This window comes from Chrysochloris asiatica, unplaced genomic scaffold, assembly GCF_000296735.1.
Source record: "Chrysochloris asiatica unplaced genomic scaffold, ChrAsi1.0 scaffold00008, whole genome shotgun sequence".
In the NCBI taxonomy this organism is placed as follows: domain Eukaryota; kingdom Metazoa; phylum Chordata; class Mammalia; order Afrosoricida; family Chrysochloridae; genus Chrysochloris; species Chrysochloris asiatica.
In genome coordinates, this window is record NW_006408526.1 from 33,661,958 (window position 1) to 33,686,301 (window position 24,344).

Genomic DNA, 24,344 nt, shown 5'->3' on the forward strand with positions numbered 1-24,344 from the left:
GTTAGCAGCCCAGCTTATCATCCACTGTGGTGCCAGGACTCCTTTGGAAACCCTATACAGGATTGCTGAGTCATAACCAACTCAATGACACTTAACAACAACATAGATGAACATAGAAAGCCTAGTAGCACCAGTGTTTAAGTACAGTGTTGCTAACTGAAAGGTGAGGAGTTCAAATTCACCAGCTACTCCATAGGAGAAAGTTGAAGCGGTCTGTTCCCACAAGATTTACAGCCTGAGACACCCTATGGAGCAGTTCCACTTGGTCTATTGCACTTGATATAAGTTGAGATCGACTCCATGATAGTGAGTTTAGTTTGGGGTATAGGTAACACTCTCGGCTGCTAACTGAAAGGCTGACGGTTCAAGTCTACCCAGAGGCACCTTGAAGAAAGCCCTGGTGCACTGTTTCCAAAGAAGCAGCTATTAAAAACCCTCCAGAGCACAGTTCTTCCTTGACACATAAGGGATTGCTAGGAATCAGAGTAACCCAATGGCAACTGGTTAACTGGTTATTTATCCAGGGGCATGGGAACACCTATGGAGCATTTTCTGAGGACCTGCTACGTGCTGTGGGAGAATGGAACAATCTTCCTCCTGCAGCCAATCAGTTAATTAGGAGGTAGGATAAGAAAGGCTCACGTGAGTGTAAATAAAGAAGAAGATACCACAAGGACTAACTATTAGAACATTGAAGATAAAGGTAATTCAGTGAAAGATAAATCACTTCCAACTTCAGAAAAGAAGCGGCATTTGAACTGGGCAAAGAGGAATACAAAGCAGTGCTTAAGAACATGGGTCCTGATGCTTACTAACTGTGTAATAATTGGGCAAGTTACACTCTCTAAACCTCAGTTTCCCAGCCTGTAAAGTAAAAATAATAATTCCATTTATGTGTTATTATAAGGACTCAGGAGTCCTGGTGTGGTGCTGTAGGATAAGCATTGGACCACAAGGTCTGTTTGAACTGCAAAGTCGGCAGTTCAAACTAACCAGCCATTCCTTGGAAACCCTACACAGGGTCACTATGAGTAGGAACCGACTCCGCGACACCTAACAACCAGGACTAAGGAGCCCTTCTGGCACATTTGCTAAGTGTCACTGAAACTGTCTGCAGTTTCATCTCACCAGCTGCTGCAAGGACAAAAGATGTGGCAGCTTACTTCCCTAATGATTTACAGCCTTGGAAATTCTATGGGGCAGTTGTATCTGTCCTATAGGATCAGTATGAGACAGAATCGACTTGATGAGTCTGAATTGACTAGATGGCAATAGGATTATGAGAACTAAAATGGTAGTTTGTTAGTACAGTGTCCGACCCATGTTGAAAGCTTATTAAAGGCTGGGCATTATAATGGAGATTATTGACTATGGATGGTAGGGTGGACATACTAGGTGGAAAGAACATTGTAAAGAAGGCATGGAGGCAGAAAAATCCCAGGCCAGTTCCAGTGAGCAGGAAATAGCTTTTCATACGAAGGTGAAAGGTAGATTGATCGGGAGTCATCTGGAAAGGAAAACTGCCTTGTACTTGAGCCAAAGACTTGTTGGCACCTGGCTTTCTGGGCTTACAGGCAGGTGGTCTCCTTGGCACCAGCACCACTTGTGGAATCTGAAGAGTGGTAGTTAAGAGGCATAGAGGGGATTCCGATGATCAATTGATGATGTATGCTGTAAAAAGCACTGGGATGGGAGTCCAGAGACCTGGTTCCACTCACTTGGACAAACTCGGACATTGTTAAATAACTTTTACATCCTTCTCTCAGTAGAGCCTCACAAAACCTGGGGCTTGGATGGGGCAGGCCAAGGGCAGTGTCTTCACCTAGAGAATCATCAGGGGAGCCCCATCTAGACCCCAGGATGCTGTGAGGATGCCAGGGGGTTCTTTCTAGGTGAGCTTGGTCACCTGCTTAGTCCCAGGCTGTTGTTATGTTGTTAAGTGCCGTCGAGTCCCAGGTAGATGTAAGATATTATTAGTGCTGGCTTTGGTTTACAGATGAGTAAAATTAATTCAGGACAGCTCTGAGGAGCCCTATTCCGGTAACACAAGGCTGGTAAACTGTTGGGACATAGAATTCACCACCAAGATTCTTTCCTGCACACCTCCCATGGCTTCTTCCAACACTTTAGGTTCCTTGCAGGGCTTACATCTGGAGGGGAGTCTGTTCTCTCACAGACTGGTTGACCCTCCAGCGGTTCCTCAAAAGGACTGGAGTCCAGAGCAACAGCGGGCGTGGCGGGGAGGAGCCACCAGGCCCGGTTGGGGCAGACAGGTGTTCCGCAGGGTCGGGACCCACCCCGGCAGCACCCCACGCCCGCTCCCCTGGCCCCCAGCTCCCCGTATGCAAATCACTGCTTTGCATGGGCCCGGGGCCAGGCGCGTGGGCCCTGCCAGGGGGCGTGGCCGGCGGCCCCCGCCCCGCGCCGCACCGCGTGCTCACCTGGGGAGTGTGGCAATCCTGGCCGCGCCGTGTGCTGCCCGGGCCGGAGCAGCGGAGCGCGCGACGGCGGTGGCGACGGCTCCAGCAGTGGCTCCTGAGGCGGCGGCAGCCGGGGGCGGGAGGAAGGAGACCCTGGCGTCCCAGGGGACCCGGCTGGGGCAGACGCGAGGGGCCTGGGGGGGCGCTGGCTTTGGCCCCGCCTGGGGCAGGATGGTGAATCTGGAACCCGTACACACAGGTGAGGGGTGGAAGGACTGAGCTCTGACAGGTGTCAGTCAACCACTCGCGGGAAGGACGAGGAGTGAGGGCTTCGTTCTTGGGGGGCTTATTTTCAGAGGCCAGGAGAGAGGGCAGTGTAGATAGTGGGTCGCACTGGGGCGGGACTGGGTGGATGTTTTGGGGTTGGGACGGCTTCTGAAGCCTCCAAGCTTGCGGGACTCAGGTGTGCGGAATTGTTGTAATCCCTGTGAGGTTGTGTGTTCAGGAGATGGGTGGCTCACTGGCCCAGCCAGGGGTGTGGACCTGGAAGTGCATATGTGAGGTGAATGCGTGTATGCACACGTTACGTGTGAGATTCCCCAGCATATATGTGTGACATGAAGGCTAAAGTGGGCATTTGCAAAGTGTGTGTGTGTGTGTATATATAGGGGTGTCGGACCTCCTTGTCTAACTTCACAAGGAGGAGAGAAAATCATGATTGTTCCCACCAATCCGACTAACAATCGAGTTGATTCCAACTCATAGGGACCCTCTAGACATAGTCGATTTGCACCATCCGGTTTCTAAAGCTGTAAATCTTTAGGAAAGCAGGCTACCATATCTTTGACCTGGAGAGTGTTTGGTGGGTTCCAACCACCAACCTTTTGGTTAGCAGCTGAGAGCTTTTAACTACTGACTGGGCCACCAATGCTGCTTAAACTCTATGAAGTGCAGGTCAGACATTCTACCACCTCCCAACTTTTGGAGGGGGCGGTTTTGTTTTTTAAATCAATTCCTACATCACGTTCCTTCCCCAGGCACTCTTTACTTCTCAACTGGGTTCAATCATTTGTTGCACTGACCACAGGAAACTCACTGTACTACCAGTTATGAGGTTCATTAGGGAATTAGCAGGTTACAAATTCAGGATCAGGAACAATGCAACTCAGTTCTTCATTCTCAGCTATACCCTTGGCCTCTCAGCCCAGATGAGACAAGTGTCACAAAGCTTTTTAGCTCTTAGGTAAGTGGCCAGGGTCACTCCACTCCACCAGCAAACCTCAGCCTGAAGACGTTCAACTCTTTTGCTTGGTGAGTTGGCACACTCACCGTAACTGTCTTACTTCTGAATCGACTGTTTCTGCTGCTTCTCACCATCCTGCACAGTCTCAAGTGTTGCAGCGTTCTCTGTCTGTCTCCCTTGGGTCTAGGAGGTTCTCAGCTCATGGACCACAGGTCCAAAGGATATGCTCTGCTCTCACATCTACGTGTTTGTAGTGAGGCCTCCTTTTTCCCTCTGGGATGGCTCACTTTAAGCCTAGTGGATAGCAAAACTGACCAATCCCCTTGTTAGAGTTCCATATACCCTTATTTGCATGGTCCCACCCCCACAAGGGTGCCATGCACCTTTTTTGCATATTAGCATGCTGTTTAATCCCTTTGGTGGGCCACTAAGAACCTTATTTGCATAGGCCTACCCAATCAAGAAGAGTCCTGTTGTGGCTTTGTGGGTTAATGCACTGGACTACAAAGTTGCTTGAAACACAGGAAACCACAGCCTCTCCTTGGAAACCCTATACAGGGTCACAATGGGTTGGAACCAACTCAACAGCACTTAACAACAACAACAACCCAATCAAGAGCCTGCCTAGAAAAAACATATAAGAGTGATCCATCACACCTCACATCACCCCCTCCCACTTTACCAGTCTAAAATAGTCATTAACTAAGGAGCTCTGGTAGCGTAGTGGTTACGAATCGGGCTGCAAACCTTAAGGTCAGCAGTTCGAAACTACCAGCCGCTCCGCGGGAGAAAGATGAGGCTTTCTACTCCCGTAAAGATTTACACCCTGGCAAACCCTGTACAGGGTCGCTATGGGTCGGAACCGACTCGACGGCACCTAACAACAACAACAATTAGCCCTTCAGTAGAGAAAAGAAACCTCAAGGTGAGGTTACTCCGGTACCAGCCATTCAGGTCTACTGCAAGTATTCATCTGATCTGATCAGGTTCTCCAAAAATTGTCCCATCTGGCCTCTGATAAAATGTGTCTGAGAGATTATTCCCTTGCTCTGAGCCTTACAAGGTATCAGCATAGCAAAACCTTTAAGGGACTTTCGGTTTGACTGCTGTACTCCACCCTGGTAGTGCCTCATCTTTAGTCCACTTTGTCACAGTTACTGCATCTGCAATTAGTTTTTACAGTCACAATTAACTGTTAACAATCAACACTTACACAGAATTACATAATCCTATCAACATTGTCTCCTACCCTCTCTCCCCGCAGACCCATCTAGTAAAAAGGAAACTATTCAGTGGGGATTCTCCCTTGTCCCACTCATTTTGAGTTTAAGCACACATGGGGAAAACAGGTAAGGTTTTCCTTACCTGTTCCTCATGCATTTATCTCCTCCTGTTTTAGATGGTGTTTAAATTACCCAGCCCTTTCAAACCAGTGCTCTGAGGAGACAAATGTATTCATTGGTCTAAAGAATCCTCTGTTCTGGTTGGAACTTTGAGCATCTGCATCCATAGCAAAGTCAAGTCCAGAGCAAGCTATCAAATTGCAGTACTTTCCACCAACTCCTGGAGTCAGACTTCTCTCTCTTTCTCTTCATTTGGTCAGGTTCTGGTCAGCTCATCCCTAGCCCCTGTAGCTAGTCAGTGGATACCAGCTGTAGGCTTGGGAGACCACACAACTCTTTGCACTTAGGCAGCCAGTCTTTTCTCTTTCATTTCTGGTTTCCATGAGCTAGGTCAACAGTGCAATGGATCATGTCAAAACTCAGCTCATCTCTTCATTGCTTTATCTCCCCCACCTCCTACTCATCAAGTGGACCCAGGTGGTCACTCCAAGTTAGCATACCAAGCTGTCTACTTGGTGAAACTTTTTAACTTCCAGTCCTAGGAAGAGGTTTCTTCTTACGCACTCTGACTTTTCCTGCCTCAAAGCAAACTCCTTGCTCAAAATTTAAAAGGCAAAACAGTCTTCTTTCTTTTTCTCATTCCTTCTTTCCTTTCTCCCTTTATCTCCCCCCTCCTCTTTTTCTTTTTCCTTCCCTATCTCCCTCCCTCTCTACCTCTTTCTTTCCTTCCACAGATGCAAATTTCCTGCTCTCTCAGAAGTTCTGGGGGAAGGGGAGGTCTTCTCCCTGTCTTTTCAAATGCAAATTTCCTGGCTTTCTAAAGATTCTGGGTGGGGCTCATGTTTTCAACTTCTTTCAAAGCAGCAGCCTGTGTCTCTTTCAGACAAACTCTAGTTTCCCTTTTAGCAATCCTCAAGTATACCCACAAGATGGAGGCATGTGCTCTTGGTTATCTATAATACCAAATATTCATTTCTATCATCCTGGTGTGGCGCTGTGGATTAATGCACCGGACTGCAGTGCCATTTGAACTGCAAGGTTGGCTGTTCAAGCTCATCAGTCGCTCCTTGGAAACCCTATATAGGGTCGCTATGGTCGGAACCGACTCGACCGCATTTAACAGCAACCACATCATACATTTAGATCTGTTTCACAACACTAGATAGGAAAAACATTCAATACCCATAGTACCTTCAAATAAACCCTTTTTTAAACATTGTGGTTGCATCTTCTCTTCTCCACTACTTGACTGTCCTCCCACTCATATGCATATGGCCTTGGCTTCTGGCTAGGTGGAAGATCCTAGCCCCCTATTAACCATCTTCCTTATCCAGCCTGGCTTTTGCTCTATGCCGCTCTGTGGTGGTTATGTGCCCTGGAGTCATAACCGACTCATAGCGACCCTGTACAGGGTTTCCGAGGGTATAAATCTTTACGGGAGCAGAAAGCCTCATGTTTCTCCCACAGAACAGCTGATAGTTTCTAACTGCTGACCGTAAGGTTCGCAGCCCGATTCGTAACCCCTATGCTACCAGAGCTCCTTCTAGATATGGCTTTTCTTCCTTCAGCTGCAGCATGACATCTCTTCCTTTCCATTTAGCCATGATGGTTAACAACAACCAAAATAATCATCTAAGAATCAGAATGTTCACTTCCCACACCTCTTCATTCTTTTTCTTGAAAAGTTCCATGGGCCCATGAGTCTAGAGCCATTGCAACAAATCCTACTTCTGACACCAACTGTAAAAATGGTACTTGGGGGCATCAGAACTCCTCATCTAGCTTCACAAGGGGAAAGAGCAAGACTCATTATCAGCATCAACAATCCAAGGCTGAGCAATATGATGTGGAGGCCAAACATACTTCCGCCCTCCCACATTTTTTAAATTTATTTTTCTTAAAATTAATCTACACCAGATATCCCTACCACAGTCATTCTTTGCAACTCTTCTGGGTTCAATAATTTGTTGAAATGGCTACAAAGAACTCACCAACCACACTCACAGTTATGGGGTTTTTTAGGGAAATAATAGGTTATAGTTCAGGGTCAGGAACACTTAGGATACAGTTCTTCAATCTGGACTGCCTGAAGGTAGGCCTCTTGGCCCCTCACCCCCACCCCTGCCCTGCTGGGACAAGGATTACAAAGCTCTTCAGCACCGTCATTAAGTGCTCAGGGTCACCCCACTTTGCCAGTAAGCCTCAGCCCAAAGCTCTCCCTCCATGGGTCAGCAAGCTTAGCTCCTCTGGCGGTGCCCAAAGGCACCGCACTCTGCTAGGAAGCCACCTGCCAGAAGGTATTCCACTCTCTTGCTGCATGGGTTGGTACACTCACTGCAACCACCATATTCATGGAACAAGGAGCCCACTGCGTCACCCTATGCCAGTCTCTAGCTTCTGCTGCCATTGCTGCTCACCGTCTCAGGTGAACAGCCCCCTCTATCTGTCTCCTGGATCTAGGAGGTTCTCAGTCCAAGGACCTCCCAGTTCTAAAGGATGTGTTCCACTCACATCTTTACTTCTTGGTAGTAATGAGGTCCCCCTCTTCTGCCTCTGGGATGTTGCACTTTAAGCCTAGTAGGATGGCAAAACTAACCAATCCCATCATTAGGGTTCCATAACACTATATTTTCATGTTCCCACCCCTTCAGGGATTCTGTGCACCTTATTTGTATGGTCTCACCCCCACAATGATGCCATGCACCTTGTTTGCATTCTTAGCAAATTGCTCAATCCCCTTGGTGGTCCACAAGCACCCTATTTGCATAGACCCACCTAATCATTTGTTGGGAGTTATAAGAGTCTAGATAGAAAGGCCATATCAAAGTGATCCATCACACAGGGGTGTAGGAGCATAGGGTGGGGCAATTACAGAGGTACACCTGGGACAGGTGCCTTGCCACACATGTATTGATTAAGGATTGTGGAAGCATATGTGTGTGTGTGTGTGTCAGAGATGTGTCTGCCTCTCCCATATGTGTTGGGAGAGGTGGTAGCATAGACCCCAGAGGTTGCAGGGACTAAAGATACCAGTTCATGTGTGATGTGTGTCTGCATGTGTGTGGGGGATGTCCACCTACATGCTCTGCTAGAGTTGGTTGTGCTATAGGTTCAGTGTGTAATGGGACTGGGGAGTCTGATGGCAGGTGCTGAGTTAGGAACCCTCCTGCTCCCCAGAAGGAACAACTCACGCATGGACCTGTGGAGTTGGTACTTCTATTTCCACCATCACCAAAATGTGCTTTGCTCCATTCATGGACAGTAGGTGGGCATGGTGTAAACCAAGACTCCAGCTGATCCCTCTTTCCACAGCTAGGCTAAAGCAGGGGCCACTAATATTGAAGGGTTGGGTGTAGCTTTGGACTGAGTGGACTTTTCTTGGAGGGCCTGAGCAGAGAACAGGGGCTGAAATCAAGAAAGCTGCACCTGACTTGGCCATTTCCAACCTAGCAACTTGTTTTTCAAAGGGGGAAAGTACCTGATGGCCTTTATTTAGGATTTCAGGGCTGTTGACTGGAGTTTTGTTACCTTCTCTGTTTTCTGAAGGGAGGCATGGGGGCAGGTAATTGTTCTCAACCCGCCCAAAGAGCAGAGCAGGATTGAGGTTTGACCTTTCCTAGGGCTCACCAGTCCTGAAAACGGCAGCAATGGGTTCATGAGGACTGAGGGGTCCACGGTTCCCTCAATGAGTGAGACACAGGGTGACAGGTGAGTGGCTCCGGAAGACATGCTAGGAAGGGCCAGGTGAGGTGGAAGCAACCATGGAAGTGGGTACCTCTCAGGGTTGGGGGTTGGCATTGATAGGATGTTGGCATAGCTGGGGCAGCTCTCTGGGCAGCCATTCTCTTTCCTTTACTTCCCGTCATGAAGGCCCAGGGATGGTAGTGAGAGCAAGGCTTTTCAGAGGGTGGGCCACAGTACGGAAGCTCCTAAGGACCAAGATCAGAGATTTCCTGGGGGGTTTCCAACTTGCTGTCTCCTGGAAGCCCCTGCTCTGGAGGAAGTGAGAGGAGGTGGGGCAGCTGGGACCAGCCGGGCAGCCATCTAGGGAGCCAAGAGGATCTAGCTGAGAGACAGGGATGGGATGAAGTTGTGAGTGTGAGAGGGCCAAGCCCCCACCCACACCCCTTCATGATTGGAGAAACTCTGGGATGATGCTTCTCAGGTAGGGGTTCTAGACACAAAGAAGAAGTGGGGTGACCTCTCAAGGTAGGGTCTCCACCTTGGGATAAGGTGTCTGATTTCTCTCTGCATTTACTTGCTTTTCCTTCCAGCCCACTTCCTTAGTCTGTCTCCTCCAAGGGCTCTGCATAATGCTGGCTGGATCTCCCTATGAGGTTTCACAGTCTTGACTCCCCCCCCATGTCTGCTTCTTCTTAGGTGGCACCTCAAAGGGGTCTCTCTGGGGCGATCTCTGTAGTCTCTCTGAAGGGGTCTCTGTTTCAGGAGTCTTTACTGGGTTCGCTCTTTCAGTTCAGGCTCTTCTTGAGAGGGTCTTTCAGGTGGGCCCTGCTGTGATTCTGTGAGGTTAGTGAGGGAGGGTCCCTCTCTGGGCTGCCTCCATATGGGCATCTCTCCAAGGTCTTTCAGCCAGGATCCTCTTTCCTCTTTGTGGGAATTTGTTCTCTTTTGAGTCTCATGTTTTCCTCAGAGTAACCCTGTATAAGGAGCCCTGCTCTTGCAGTATTAAGCACGTAACTGCTAACAAACTATTGGCTGGAACCCACCAGCCATACCAAGGGAGAGAAATGTGGCAGTAGTCTTCCATAGAGATTACAGCCTGGGAAACGCTATGGGCAGTTCCACTCCATCCTGCGGGGTTGTCATGAATCCGAATAGACTTAACAATACTGAGAGGTTGTGGTGGAATCTTGTATTCTGTTTATTCTGAAACAGCACTTTCTTTGGGAGTTCCCAGTCCTAGGTCCTTGGAGACTGCTCCTCCATTGATTTACTGGAACAGTTTGGATGAGGGAGGGAGGAGAAGGCACACACAATCTAGGGCATAGGGCTGCCCCATGTCCCCAATTCAGACAGTTTCACCAGCTCTGGGGCCCTGAGTCAGTCCCATTGTGTTTGCTCTGATAACTGGGGTGCAAGCCATGATTCAGGCGCCCGGAGCCACAGCATTTTGTGCTTTATAGAGCATCTCTCATGTGGGAGCCCAGAGACCTGAGCAGGCATGAGATCATCAGACATGGGGGCACCCCCGTCTAGGAGAGGCTCCCCCACCCAGGTCAAGAAAATGCAGAGGAGGAGACAGGAGTCAGACAGACAGACCCAGAGAGGGAGGGAGAGAAGAGACAGAGAAAAACAGTTGTAAGTGTGCTGGAGGGGGACATCTGGTTGGCCCGAGGGCACTTCTTTCTCTGCTCTCCTCCTCCTTGTAAGCAGGTCTCAACCTTCCCTAGGGTTGGAAAAGAGGGGTGGAATCAATCCTACTGACGGGTGCCACTTAGAGCTCAGAGATTTCCATTTGTGTTAGAAGAGGGCATGAGAAGAAGTGGGTTTTTCTCAAAGAGACCAGAGACATCTCCTCCGGGGAGTATTGGAGTCTTGGCAAGCTCAGAAGTGGGACTGGTGAGTTCTTGGAAGTCCACCTGGTAGAAGTACCTCCAGCAGCCAGTGTGGTGTCTGCAGGGAACCCCAGCCCCTTCCTAGATGAAGATTAGAAACTAGGAGAGAGAGGGACAAGTCGTCTGCATTTCTAGCAAATCCTGTTGTTAAGTGCCGTTGAGTCAGTTGTGACTCATGATGTTGTTGGTGGTGTACAGTGCCATTGAGTTTGTTCCGACCCATAGCGACTCTGTATAAGGTTTCTAAGGAGCAGCTGGTGAGCTTGAACCACCGACCTTGCAGTTCAAATAGCTTTGCAGTCTGGCGCATTAACCCACAGCACCATACCAGGACTCCAGTTCTGACCATAGAGACCCTATATATGGTTTCAGAGACATGGCTAGTGAATTTGAACCGCTGTCCTTGCGGTTCAAACCAACCTTGCAGTCCAGTACTTTTTCCTGCAGTACCACACCAGTACTCCAGCATAGCCTGGACCCAGAATATTCAGGGTACTTTGGACTCACTTCTCTTGGTGAGCTCAACCACACATCCTGGTGCACCAATGTTTGAGGAGCTGATGCTCTTGTGCCATGCTGAGGCCCAGGAAGGCCAAGGCCAAGGCCAAGGCCAACAATCAATACCAGGCCCCAGCTTAAGGGCATGAGAATGCTGGGTGAGACCAGGAGGGTCTGAGTGCAGTATCTGAGCTCTTACCTGGAGCAGCTGGGCCTCCCGGGGAAGGGAGTGATGGCACAGAGCCCTCTCAATCGCAGGCTGAGATAAGAACACAGTCAGAAGCCTGGCCCCACCCGACACCTCTCTCACTCACCCCTGGCAAGTGTTGTCGGACAGGTGAAGGGTTACAGCGTCTCAGGGAGTTTCGGTGTTGACCCATTTTTAGACCGAGACCCAACAGCTTGTCCCACCCATCAGCAGGAACAGGTTCTTAGTGTCTTCGCATCACACAAGGCTTAGAAGAGGGTTCAGAGATCGCCTTTCCTTGCCCCTCCATTGAGGCTCAAAGACAGTCTAATGTTGCTTCTCTAATGGGTGGTGGTGGTTGTATGTCGTGTTGTCGGTTCTGACCCACAGCGACCCTGTAAAGGATTTCCGAGGCTGTAAATCTTTATAGGTGAAGAAAGCCTCATCTACCACCCACAGAACAACTGGTAGTTTCAAACTGCTGACCCGGAGGTTAGCAGCCCGATTCGTAACCACTACGCTACGCTACCCGAGCTCCTTTCTCTAATGAGTAGAGCATATGAATGTATGCCATGGGCAGGGTGTGGAGCCCTTCACTCCTTCAATCGCTATTTTCAGACATTCTTAACACAAAATTATATGCTAATTTAACTGATGAATGAGATGGTTTCTTGGGTGTATTTAAAGGTGATGCAGGGAGTGGGTGTTGGAAGAGATTTGGGGTTAAAAGCACACAGTAATTTAACTACAGAGTTACCCTTCTTAAAATGTCAGGAGTTTGAAATAAATTGATGCCATAAATCTGGTCATCACCCCAAATTTACTGCTTTATAGCTCCTTGTCCCCATGAACACTTTTTCTATAACAGTCAAAATTTGGAGAATTCTAGTGGCTTCCTGGAGTCCTTTGGTGGTGCAAGTGTTTAAATGCTGACCAAAAGGTTGGCAGTTCGTATCCACCCAGAGGCTTTAGGAAGAAAGGTCTGGCAGTCTACTGGAGAATTCAGCCATTGACAACCCACAGTTCTACTCTGACATGTATGTGGTTGCCATGAATCGAAATCAACTCCACTGACAACTGGTTTAATGTCTTCCCAGGTAAAATGCAGGTTACTGCTGAGACAGAAAATGGAAGCTATTCCTTGGAATGAGGGAAAGGGTTAAGAGAAGAGGCTTGAGAAAGAAGCAAGAGAAAGGGACTAACATCCAAGGCAAAGTGTCTGCTTAGTTTATTCCGTATTTATTTTGTGCCAGGAATAGTGCCAAGCAATTTTCAGTGAGCATTTCATTTAATTTTCACAGTAACTCTGGGAGTTAAGTATCATTATCCCAATTTCTTATTGGAGAAAACGGAGGCTCAAATGTTACTGATGGCACAAGAATTAATGCTCTTGATTCTGGTGTTACTAAAGCTGGTTAAAACCAGCAGATGGGAGGTTTCTGCTTCTTCCCATGCCTGCCTGGCAGTCTCTACTGAAGCCCTGCTGAAGAATCTCTGTAGTGAGGTGTGGGCTGAACAGGTTCAGGTTAGGCAATGTTTTGCTCCCAGGGTAGTTCTTTATGGGTGGGATGAAGTAAAGTTGATTTCTCCCGGGGAGCAGAAGGTAGCTGGCTGGGGCAGAAACCCTTTGCAGATGTGTTCAGGTGGCCCATATAGGTATTCTGCATTCTCGTTCTGGTAAGACTATGCAGACAACTTGAAAATGGCAGCAGGAAGGATTTTGGTTACTTTAGCACAGCCATCGTAAATGTAGCACCTCTCCTCACTGCAACCTCTATGCTCCAGAGAGGCCAAAGTCAGACACATCATTACCCTCAAAAAAAGAGAGAGGTTTATCTCTTCACTTTCCCTGGGGTGAAGGTCCACCCTTCTCCCTCATCCTGATCATCTCTAGACTTTGGGCATCCAGACTGCCAACTGCCTGATTACCTGATGCAAATTAAGGTTGCCTGTTTTATTGGGATTGGCTGGGGAGTCAGGTATGCAAATCAGCTCACCAAGACTTTATCTGCTTTCAAAGAGTTAAAATGCTGCCCCCTGGAGGGGGGGGGGGTCACCATAATTTGAATAAAATATTCTTCTGTTTTGAACGGGGATTCAGTATTTGGGTGGTTTAATAAGGACAGGAGCCCTAAGAGAGTGAGTTAATTCAAAGTTGCCTCTTTCCTTCTTTCTGCTGACCCTTGGAGGAGACTTGGGGGCCTCATAGGTGGTGGCAGCTGCCTGTTATGGGTAAATGTTTAATTTATTAAAATGAAGCAGGGTGGAGAGACTGGACCCGCAGTACTGGAGCTGAGACTGAGGCCTGATGTCTTTCTGCTCGGTTCTCAGGAGTTCGGATTGGGGTGGGGATATGCCTGTCATCCTTTGCTCACTGAGGAAGTTGGAGTAGGAGAGAAGGTAAGGTTCACAAGGACAGAATCTCCCAGGACAACAGCCTAAGAGCTAGGGTTTGCTCCCTAAGCTGACCTCTGAGAACCAGACAGAGAGCAGAGACCGGAATGGGGTGGGGGTGAGGGGGTGAGCCAGCTAGACCCAATTAAAGGGGAGGCTTAGATGGAGTGAAAGGGGTATTTAAAGTAACATTCTGTGTGCTACTTTTAAAAAAACAACCCCCCAAATCCCAAAGAAAATTAAAATTAGGGATGGGAAGAGCTCTCTCCCCCTTCTAATGCCATACCCCTCCTCTTGTTAAATTGTTACCAACTGAGCCCCAGTGATGGGAAGAGGTGGCAATGAATGATGCAAAAGGTGAGAGGCCCTGCAGTGGCACTTGAGAAAGGGGGAAAGAGAGGCAGAGGGAGAGGAGGCAAGCACAAGAGGAGGGGATCCATGCCCCCAGTCTTATGAATATTCTAATGGTGGTTTGTTCGGGAATCAGGCATTTGAAAGTCTGATGGTTGTTGTAATTACACATTCATCTTTGCTGTTTAGTTAAAGCCACATATGTCATGGCAAGAAAAATTGTGACCTGTTATTAAAATCAGTTGTGATTTCCCTGCAGATATCAAGATGAGTGGAGATGTCGCCGATTCCACGGATGCTCGCACTGCCCTTGGCCAGGTGGAGACAGGTAAGGGGGAACAAGAAAGCAGAGGGTGGTAGAGAGCTGTTGGAAAGATGTGGTGGTATCTCTTCTTCCTTGATTGTCCAGCCAATCAGATTAAAAAGCTGGATCTTAGGAAATGAGGAATTCCTGAGACTTGTGAGTAAATGGCCCCTACACCTTTGAGCCTTTGAAGTCTATATTGGTTGACAGTGGAATTAAAAACCCTGAAACAAGGTTATAGAGAAACCAGATCCTTAAAAGACAAAGCAAAAACACAAAAATTAGGGAGGAGACTCACTTCTTGATGTATCTACCAGTGGAACCCCCTAGAATTGGACTGAGTTCCCAGTCTTTTCTCACTGACATAGAGCCCCTTCTCCTGTAGTACAAACCATGAATGTGCTCAGCTGCTATAAGGAAGCTGGCAGTTTGAGTCTACCCAGACATACTTTTGAAGAAAGCCTTGGCCATCTACATCTGTAAAATCAGCCCTTGAAAATCCCATGGAGCACAGTTCTACTGAGACACGCATGAAGTCTCCATGAATCTATGTGTCAGCAACTGTTTTTGTTTGTTTGCTTTTTCACAGAGTAACAGAAGGCACACTCTGTCTTTAATGGATGGGGGCAGTTGTACTCAAGGGAGTGACTAAAAGGCACAGGTGCAAATTTTTCCTACTAAATTGCATATGTGGGTGGCAGATAGGCTCCAAGGGAAAGACTTGGTGCCTAGAGATGGCTTACTCTGTGAAAAAGAGAAAGGGACAGACCAGAATGGGGGGAAGTAAGTTTCTTAACCTCTATTTTTAACTCCATCGTCCAAGCCTTGCTTTGAAAGCTCCATATAATTAAAAAGAACTTAAAGAAAGATGAGTATAAATTGTAACACCACCAAATAACTTTAATAGCATTCCAACAAGACCTCAATTAGTCTTTCATCTGGATCATTAGAGACATAGAAATTAGAAGTGGAAGAGAATCGATGGCCCCCAGAGCTAAAAATCTTTTCCCAAGTCTTCAGGAGCAATCCAGTTCCCTTCTGGGAACTAAAAAGACTTGGAATCAGGGACATGATAATGGGAGGGGGGGGCTTCGGGGGCACCTGTGAGATACATTTACCCAAACCTTTTCAGCTCCACTAGTTAATATTGAAACAGTGTCCATTTGCTTCACTAGCAATACTGATAGAGCTCATCTTTACATCTACCCACTCACTCCTCACTTACTGACCGTCTGGTTATCCAATTTTCACATTTATGTCAATAGTCAAAATCTACTGTCCAACTGTTTTGTGCTTTAATGATGTACGTGCAGCGTGGTTAGGAACCCTGAAGTGTTAGGCAGGAGTAACGCTGCTGTGATGGTAAAGGTTATGTGCCAATTGGCTAGGTCATGGTTCTCAGTGCTTTGGGATTTATGTAATGACTGGTCCTCCTTCATTTTCACAAAACATTGATTTTTATATAACAACCTGGTCTTTGAAATCTAACCATGTCGATAAGTGAGGAGTTGGGTGTATTTTGCTTTGTGTCTAGGAACAGCTGTAGTAAGGAGGGTATAGGCCAGCTGGTCTCATTTTTCAATTGATTTATTAGCTGGGTATGTTTCTCTAGGGGTATAGAGAAGAAAAATTTCTTTAACCTCAAGAGCTTCAGCGAGGCTTTAAAATCCACTCAGCTGGAGAGAGGTGGGCAGGTTAGCATCCCTGTATTCTTCCCTGGAAGAAACCAGAAGCCAGGGGCCAGCTCTGCTCACCTGGGCCCTGTGGCCTCTGGTGTGAGGACACTGCTGAAAGCTGAGACTGGGGCTCTGTTACAAGATCCAGTGACCAAAACAGGCTGGGGGCATTGGGCATGAGAAGAAGCCATGTAAAATTCTGAAAGGTGGGCCAGGAAGGGAGGGAGTTCCAATCCTGGGTAGGAGTAAAGGAAGTTAATAGACAATCTGTGTTATAGACAATCTGAGCAAATCTCACCTCCTATCTGAGAAGCCCAAGGAGCTCTGGTAGTGTAGTGGTTACAAGTCGGGCTACCACCCTCATGGTCAGCAGTTTGAAACTACCAGCGGTTCCGTGGGAGAAAGATGAGGCATTCTGCTCCTGTAAAGATTTATAGCCTCGGAAACCCTGTGCAGGGTCACTATGAGTCAGAACCAACTCTACGGTACAACAACAACAATTTGAGAACCCCAAGGTCAGCGGTTCAAACCTACCAGCTGCTCCTCAGAAATTCTTTATGGGTCACTCTGAGTTGAAACCGACTTAACAACCCCAACAATCTGGGAAATGTGGGAGTATGTGTCAAGGTGAGGGGAAAAAGAATCCCAAAGTAGACTGGGACTGCCTGAGGCTACTACCAATTCAGTGTGTGACTGTAGATAAGCCATTTGATCTTCCTAGGACCCCAATTTCCTCATAAAATAAAGGGCATGAGCAGATGGTGTTTGAAGAGTAAGGGTTAAGAATCACAGATCCATACTTAGATTTGTATGACCTGATGATTTCTCTCCTAAGCCTCATCTCTTCTGTAAAGGGCAAAGTAATGGTCATGCTCTAAAGTGGGGCTGAGAATGATGTGAGATGGTAAGTGCTTAGCAGAGTGCTGGACTCCTGGCAGCTGTGATGATCATTGCCTCTAATGCCTCCATTATCAATTGCTGTCAGGTCAACACCGACTCATGAGACTAATGGCAACCCCATGAGTTTCAGTGTAAAATATGCTCCATAGGGTTTTCAAGGCTGAATTTTCTTCTGAGGCACCTCTGGAAAAGAATGGAACCACCAGCGTTTTTGTTAGTAGTTGAGCACATTGACTGTTTTCACCCAGGGACTTCAACTGCCTTGTTGTTGTTGTTAAGTGCCATCAAGTTGGTTCCAACCCATAGTGACCCTGTATAGGGTTTCCAAGGAATAGCTGGTGAGCCTGTGGTTCAAACCGACTTTGTTGTGCAGTGCATTAACCCACAGTGCCACACCAGGACTCCCTGCATCGTTAGGATTCTGTGATTCTGTAATACAGAGAGTGTGCATCACTGCTGGACACTCTGGGGCCACAGTGTCCTTCTCCTTAGGCCCACAAAGCTATCCTGAAGGTTGGTTCTTTCTCCATTCAGGAAACGATTCCTCCTAGACTCCAAGGAGACAGTGAGGTTTGTGCTGTGTGAAACTTATCCACCCCTAGGTCTTTCACTTCAGGGCTGTCTTGTAGCATCAATACTAGATGATGTGTGCTTTTAAGGGCAAGAAAAGAGAGGTAGCTAATTAAAGTAACCAAACTTATAAATTACTGTATAGCTTTTAAGGGCAAGTTTAAAAAAAAAAAAAAAAAGGTAGCTAATTAAAGTAACCAAACTTCCTGGAAAGTCGTTCTGACTCATTTTTTTTTTTTTTTTTACAGAGGAAAGCTTATTATGAGTCACAATAGTTACCAACATGGTTTAATGGCTTCCTTTGGATTTTTAAAAGACAGATTCACCTTCCCAGCAGTGTATGAATTAAGGGGTAGTTTGTCTCTGGGTTTTAAAGGAACTATAAACAAAGGCAACCTAGAAAGCCCCAGTTCCCTGAGAGCACCTTCTGTGTGGTTTAAAATCCCCAAGGGGCACAAGGAGTGGGAGCTTGGAAAAAGAAGTGAATTTCCCCATCCACACTGACCAGGAATTCGAAGGAGTGCATTCTCCTGGTCGGCAGAGACCTGACAGGACAGCTCATTGTTGCTTTTTCTTTTCTTTTTTCCTTTGCCTTTGACGACACTGAAGCACAGAGGGGAAATAAACTGCCCCAGTCTGTAGAGTATCTTTGTGAGCCCAGTGGGGACCAGACTTTGGCTCTATTGCTTGCTCTGTGCACAACCTCCAGAGATCCTGAGCTAAGTAAACTGTATCTGGGTTTCTGAGACCTCACCTTTTCTCTCTAGCCCTTCACTTCCTCACCTGTTGGACCTTCTTCTTCATTCTTGCAACTGGGAGCAATTGTTTCTGTTCTCAACTGAGTGGTTGGCAAGAATATAGTCTCTTTTTTTGTTTAAAAAAACATAAAATGTTTTTATTGTGAATTGATTGATAGTCTTACACCATCATTTCATTATAACGATTACAATCTCCTCTGTGCATTATCATTCAACAGTATTTGCTTCTATTCCCTCTATTTGTCTGTTTGTTTGTTTTTGTAGGGGGATGTTAAAAGAAACATTCAGGAATATATAATAAAAATTTAAACAACCAAAGGTCACATTCTGCAAACCTGCCTCCAGGCCACCAGCACTCAATCTTTCTCTTTCCATGAGTCTAGAGTCCTCAGCTACTCCCTCTCTCCATGTCCTTATCTCTGCCTCCATCTCTGGTGTCACTGCTTCTCTGGCTAAGGTCCCACATTCCACTCATGCTCTTCTCTGTTGATGATCCTAGGGTCCTCTGTTCCTGGATTGTAAAATTAACTACTCCCCCATTTTTGTTACAAAACTTCTACCTTTACAGTTGTGACAGTTGCAATTAGTCATGGTAACTATTACTCACTATGGAATCATAAGAATCTTATCCCCATCTCCTTTCACCAGACCTGTCTAGACAAGATGAAAACTATTCAGTGTGGGGACTCTATCTTCCTCCGCACACTCTTAAACTAAGCTCCCTCTTCAAAACTTGTAAGCCAGTTATTTCATGCCTTTATCTCCCCCTCATTCTAGGTAGCCAACATGTAAGTTGTCCGTCACTATCTACCCTGTATACAGACGGGATAGGGTCAATACTTAATGTGAAGACTCTTTCCCTCTCAGTTGGTATTTTGAGCTACTACATTCATAAGTATAGGTCAAGTTCATCAATTTGTAGCAATTTACACTTATTTCCTTTATCAAAAATTGATTTTTTTAATCTTCCTCTAGTTGAGTTCTGATTATCAAGTCTTCGATAATAGGTCAAAATGGGAACTATCTCAGTGTTTGGCAGTTCTTGTGCATCTCCCCTCACTTCATATCAGCTGGATGTGTCACTCTAAAGTGACAAGACTATATTCTTATCCATGTTTCCAAAGCCTCCATTTCTAAAATTGTAGGATAAGCACTGGACCACAAGGTTGGCGGTTCAAACACACTAACTACTCCTCAGAAACCCTACACAGGCTCCCCATGAGTCGGAACTGACTCACCAGCACTTAACAACAACAAGTGCTGATGTGAGTTTCTTGGTGGTGTAAAGAGTTAATGTCCTTGGCTACTCCCCAAGACCTACCATTGAAGACCTTATAGAGCACAGTTCTTCTCTAACACACAGGGGTCACCAGGAGTCAGATTTGACTCCACAGCGGCTGTTTTGGTTTTTGTCAGTGCAATGCAGTGAACCCTGTGACTATCGACCATATTGGTCACAGTGCAGGCTCAAACAGGAGAAAAACAAATGGTGGGTTCAGGAGGAAGATGAGAAAAACCACTACCATTTATGGAATCTCCTCCCCATACAACATACACGTTTAACAACATACTTCCTACAAAAATCCTATGAGATAGAGGCTTTATTAGCCCCATATATTTTTTGAGGAGTCCTGGTATGGTGCTGTAGGATAAGTACTTGACCACAAGTTCATTAGAACCGTAAAGTCGGGTATTCAAAACACACCAGCCACTCCTCAGAAACCCTATCCAGGTCACTATGAGTGGGAACCGACTTACAGCACTTAGCAACAACAATAAATTTTTTGAGGAAATCATGGCTCAGAGTGGGACTCTAACTTGCCCAGGATCAAACAGCTTATAACCAGTAATCAAACACATGACTGTCTGACTCCAGTAGGTTCTTATGGTAATACTGCCTTTAACTCACTGCATGTTATTGGATAAGTCATTTCCCCCATGTAGATCCTTGTTTCACTCCCAATTAAGGAGAACTAGATAAACCTCTAAGGGTGTCATTTTTAAAGTTGTATGCAGAGTTCTGCTTTTTAAAATTCTCTCCCATCTGTTCCTATCTGTTGCATTTGTGTACTCTGATCCTCAGTGCTGAGCTCTCCTCCTCCATTCCATGTCTCACAGGCCCTCCCCATTCCTTTCTTTCTCATTTCCTTTCCAGCATTCTCTTTGCCATTGTCTCCAACTGGCTTTCATTGCCTGGACTCCCATTCTTTTCTCTGATCTAGCTGGTAGTAGTCCCTTAACCAGTATCCTTGGAGCACTGTTTTGTGTCAGAAAGATGAGGAAACACTTCCTTCTAGTGCAGGAAAGCCTTGAGTGGGGAGGAGTGACAGTACTCTCAAACACTTAGCCTGTTTGTGCTTAACAGCAAGTCTGTGAGGAGGATAGGTGCTTCCTCATCCCACTTCGCAGATGAGGAAATGTAGGCTGTTAAAGGGGACAAATGTTACTGATTTGGTGGGTCCCATACCTAGCAAATGACAGCATTAAACCTAACCTTTCTAGTGACTTTCCACTCTAACCCAAAGATGGTGGTATGAGGATTGGGGATCTGGAGGGACAGATGACACAGGAAAGTGTCAGTATCAAAGGAAACATCAAGATTATACAAAGGGACACTGGCAAAGGGGATGGAGGGAAGCCAAGTCCCCTGTATGTGGGCTGGTCTAGTCTGAGAGGCAGAGCCCTGTCTTGGGCAGAAAGAGAAACAGGTCTGGATCAGCTCACTCCCTCTTGATACTCTGTGGAGTATAAAGATCCAGCCTTGGGGAGAACTTCCTCCCTCCCTTATGCTGAACCAGGCTCCATCAATGCACCAGGACCTCGATAACTCAGAAGACTTAGTTGACTAGGGAGTGGAGTATGGTTCCAGACTCAGATGGAACTAGAACAAATGCCTTGGCACCTTAGTCTTGCTTAGAGATCTTGAAAAGAAAGATTCTAAGAGAGGACCCTGGAGGCCGTGTGGGAGGGTGGGGTGAGGAAGAAGCTAGAGAGAAGGGAAGGGACTGAACTAGTCAGGCATCCCTTTCTGTTGCCCTTCTTCTCCAGCCGCCTCGGCCACTCTGTGAAGTGCTGCTTTACCCTCCAGAAGGACCACCAAGGCAAATGAGCTGTGCGGGGACCTTTTGCAAAAACTGTCATCATTTAGGGTCTTCCAGCATGGCTTTAAGAAGAATGGACATGATTTTATAAGGGAGATCTTATAAGTGATTCTCTTAAGGTCCCAGAGAAGGAACCAGTAACTGATTCAAGATGAGAAACTTTCAGTCAGTCCATTCCAGGAGGGCTTCACTGTCTCCATCCTAGTAAGTTCTCAAAAACCAAATTGATGGTAAAGAAACTGTCTCTCAATCACCACAGAGAGTTAAAGTTCTAGGCAGGAACAGGCAAAAGACTTTTAGAGATGAGAGTGGTTTTCAATCCAAATATTATTGAAGCAAACGTTGAAGCAAAAAGTTCTTTAAATGACAGACAGGATAGGAGAAATCTAGGGAAGTACCTAGGGATAAGGTGAGACTTGTGGGAAGGTGGGGTGAAGAGTCTCCCTCCTAAATGAGGCATGTATGCACGCCTGCACGGTTACTCCCTTTTTATGATTAAATGACAAGGAGAGATGAGAGAGTAGGTGTGAAAATACTTTGAAAAGTTAACATCACCATATAATACAATCAATTGTTAGGTTGATTATTATTGGAAATATTCAAGGACAAGATGTAACTCTGTCACTGAGAGATGTGAGACAAATCCACATACGCCTGGGACTCGAGTTTCTTTGTCTTAATCCAGGGAGAAGAGTAATGCAGAACTAAAATGTAGGCCTGGGCTAGAGGTAGCTAGGGTCTTACTCTGGCAGACTGATGCTATGCCTCAATCTGTACCTCATCTCTCTGGAAGAGTAGAATGACATCATAATCCTAGTAGATGTTGAGGGAACTGTTAATCATCTGTGAATTCCTGAGATACACAGGCTTCTGAGAGGCCATCTTGTTTACCCCTCTCTCTTCCTTGTGAAATGTTTCAAAATCAGCCCTGGAAAATTAAAGAATCCATTGTTCTTTTTTTTTTTTTTTTTTCCTCTCTCATCATCTAGACTCCATCCTTAAAAGGAGCCAACATTTTCTCCTGGCCACCTATTCTTGTAGGATACGATCTTCAATATCTGGAAATTCTTTCTTATCTCTTACCAAAGACCCTCATACTGTAGCATTAAGCCTATTGCCTCTTGTTCTGATCTTCTTAAACCAGAGTGGCTCCTATCCTACCTCGTTCTAGTTGCTATGACAGGGAGATTATTGCTTTTAATTGATTTAATCAAACATGAAGTTGATTCCAACTCATGGTGACCTCATGTGTTACAGAATAGAATTTCTACTTAGAGTTTTCTTGACTTTAACCTTAATGGAAGGATCCCGGGTCATACAGTGGTTAAGCACTCGGCTGGTGACTGAAAGTCAGCAGTTCAAACCCACCAGCTGTTCTGTGTGAGAAAGATGTAATAGTTTGTTCTGTAAAGATGGACAGTCTTAGAAACCTTACATCTTACAGGGTCACTATGTGTCAGAATCAACTTGATAGCTGTGGGTTTGGTAATCTTAATGGAAATAGACGATCAGTCCTGTCTTTCCCTGTACAGACTGGTAGGTTCAAATAGCCAACATTTAGGTTAGCAGTTGAGTACAAACTGTTTGTGCCACCCAGGAGCCTTGTGATAGAGAGGTTGTTGTTGTTGTTATATGTCATTGAGTCGATTCCAATGCTTAGTGACTCTGTATAATGTTTCCCAAAGCAGCTGGTATGTTTGAACTGCCAGCTTCAGTGTTAGCAGTCCAGTGCTTATCCTACAGTGTCGCACCAGGACTCCCATTGATAGAGAAGTTGTTGTTGTTGTTAAGTGCCAATGAGTCAGTTCCAACCCAAAGCAACCCTGTATAGGGCTTCCAAGGAGTGGCTGGTGAGCTTGAACCGCCGACCTTGTGGTTCAAACCAACTTTACAGTCCATTTCATGAACCCACAGTACCACAGAAGATACTAATTCACCATGTGAGCCCTGGTGTGGTATTGTAGGATAAGCACTGGACCACAAGATCAGTTTGAACTGCAAGGTCGATGGTTCAAATTCACCAGCCGCTCCTCAGAAACCTTATACAGGTTCACTATGTGTCAGAACCGACTTGACAGCACTTAACAACAACAGAAATTCACCATACAAGCCTGTGACTGATGAGTGACCTGTCATGTCAGGAATCATAGATCTGCCTCCAGCACTCAGAGACTGTAGAAAAGTAGTTCTCATCTGTACAACACACACGCACTGTCTCGTTTGTAGATTCTTAACCCAGCCCCACAGGGCACACAGGTAAGATCACATGTCAGTCTTGCCCAGAGCCATTTCTCTCCCCACTCCAGGTCTCTGTAAGAAAATGCCCTCCTGACGTCCCGGGAAGACATGCACCCTGCCCAACCTTGGACCTTATTTCTCTCCAGCCTAAGAGAGGCAAAAGGGAGGGAGTCGGTGGAGGGCATCTAAGCCCTGTCCTTTCCCATCTGAAACTTCATCAGTGGGCAACTTGGGTAAAGGGCCCAGTTATTTCCAGTTTATCACTGTCCAGTATGTGTTTGTACTAGGCAGGACTAGCACGCACCACACAAGTTCAACAGCACCCAAACTGGTCTACATCTGACACAACAGGAAGAATCTACTGATTTGTGTGGAACTCCGACATTTTTAAACTCTCAGTGGTTGGGTCTCAGGCCCTAATAAACAGTTTACAGACCAGCCCTGATTCAGGGGCCATACTTTGTAGCCTTAGAGTTTTATTGTGTATCAGAACTTCCCTTTCCTCTGGTATTTCATGAGCAATGGATGCATCTAATCTCTTACTCCCACTGTGGATTATAGAGGTCAGTATGCATCTAACTAACCTCTTACTTCCACTGTGGATTATAGAGATTTAGCAGAAGAGACTTACCAGTCTACCCTTTGCTGGCAGAGCTGAACAGATGCTCCGACATACTACAGACTGGGCACTAAACAGGGTCCAAAGACTCAGGAACATTGTAATTTTCTGAACCTCAGCCCTTCATGAAAGCACACCAAATTGAAGTGCTCCCTGCCCTCATCCC

The 24,344-nt window shown here is 46.4% G+C and overlaps 1 protein-coding gene across 1 annotated transcript in view; it reads left to right on the forward strand.

The window, feature by feature from the left end:
* The window catches only part of POU2F3 (POU class 2 homeobox 3), a 159,987-nt gene that overhangs the window by 33,624 nt on the left and 102,019 nt on the right, over positions 1–24,344 (forward strand). The window contains exons 2-3 of the mRNA XM_006833993.1: positions 2,208–2,679; positions 14,272–14,340. Of these exons, the coding sequence (XP_006834056.1) occupies positions 2,208–2,679; positions 14,272–14,340 (541 nt within the window). The remainder of the gene's footprint in view (positions 1–2,207; positions 2,680–14,271; positions 14,341–24,344) is intronic.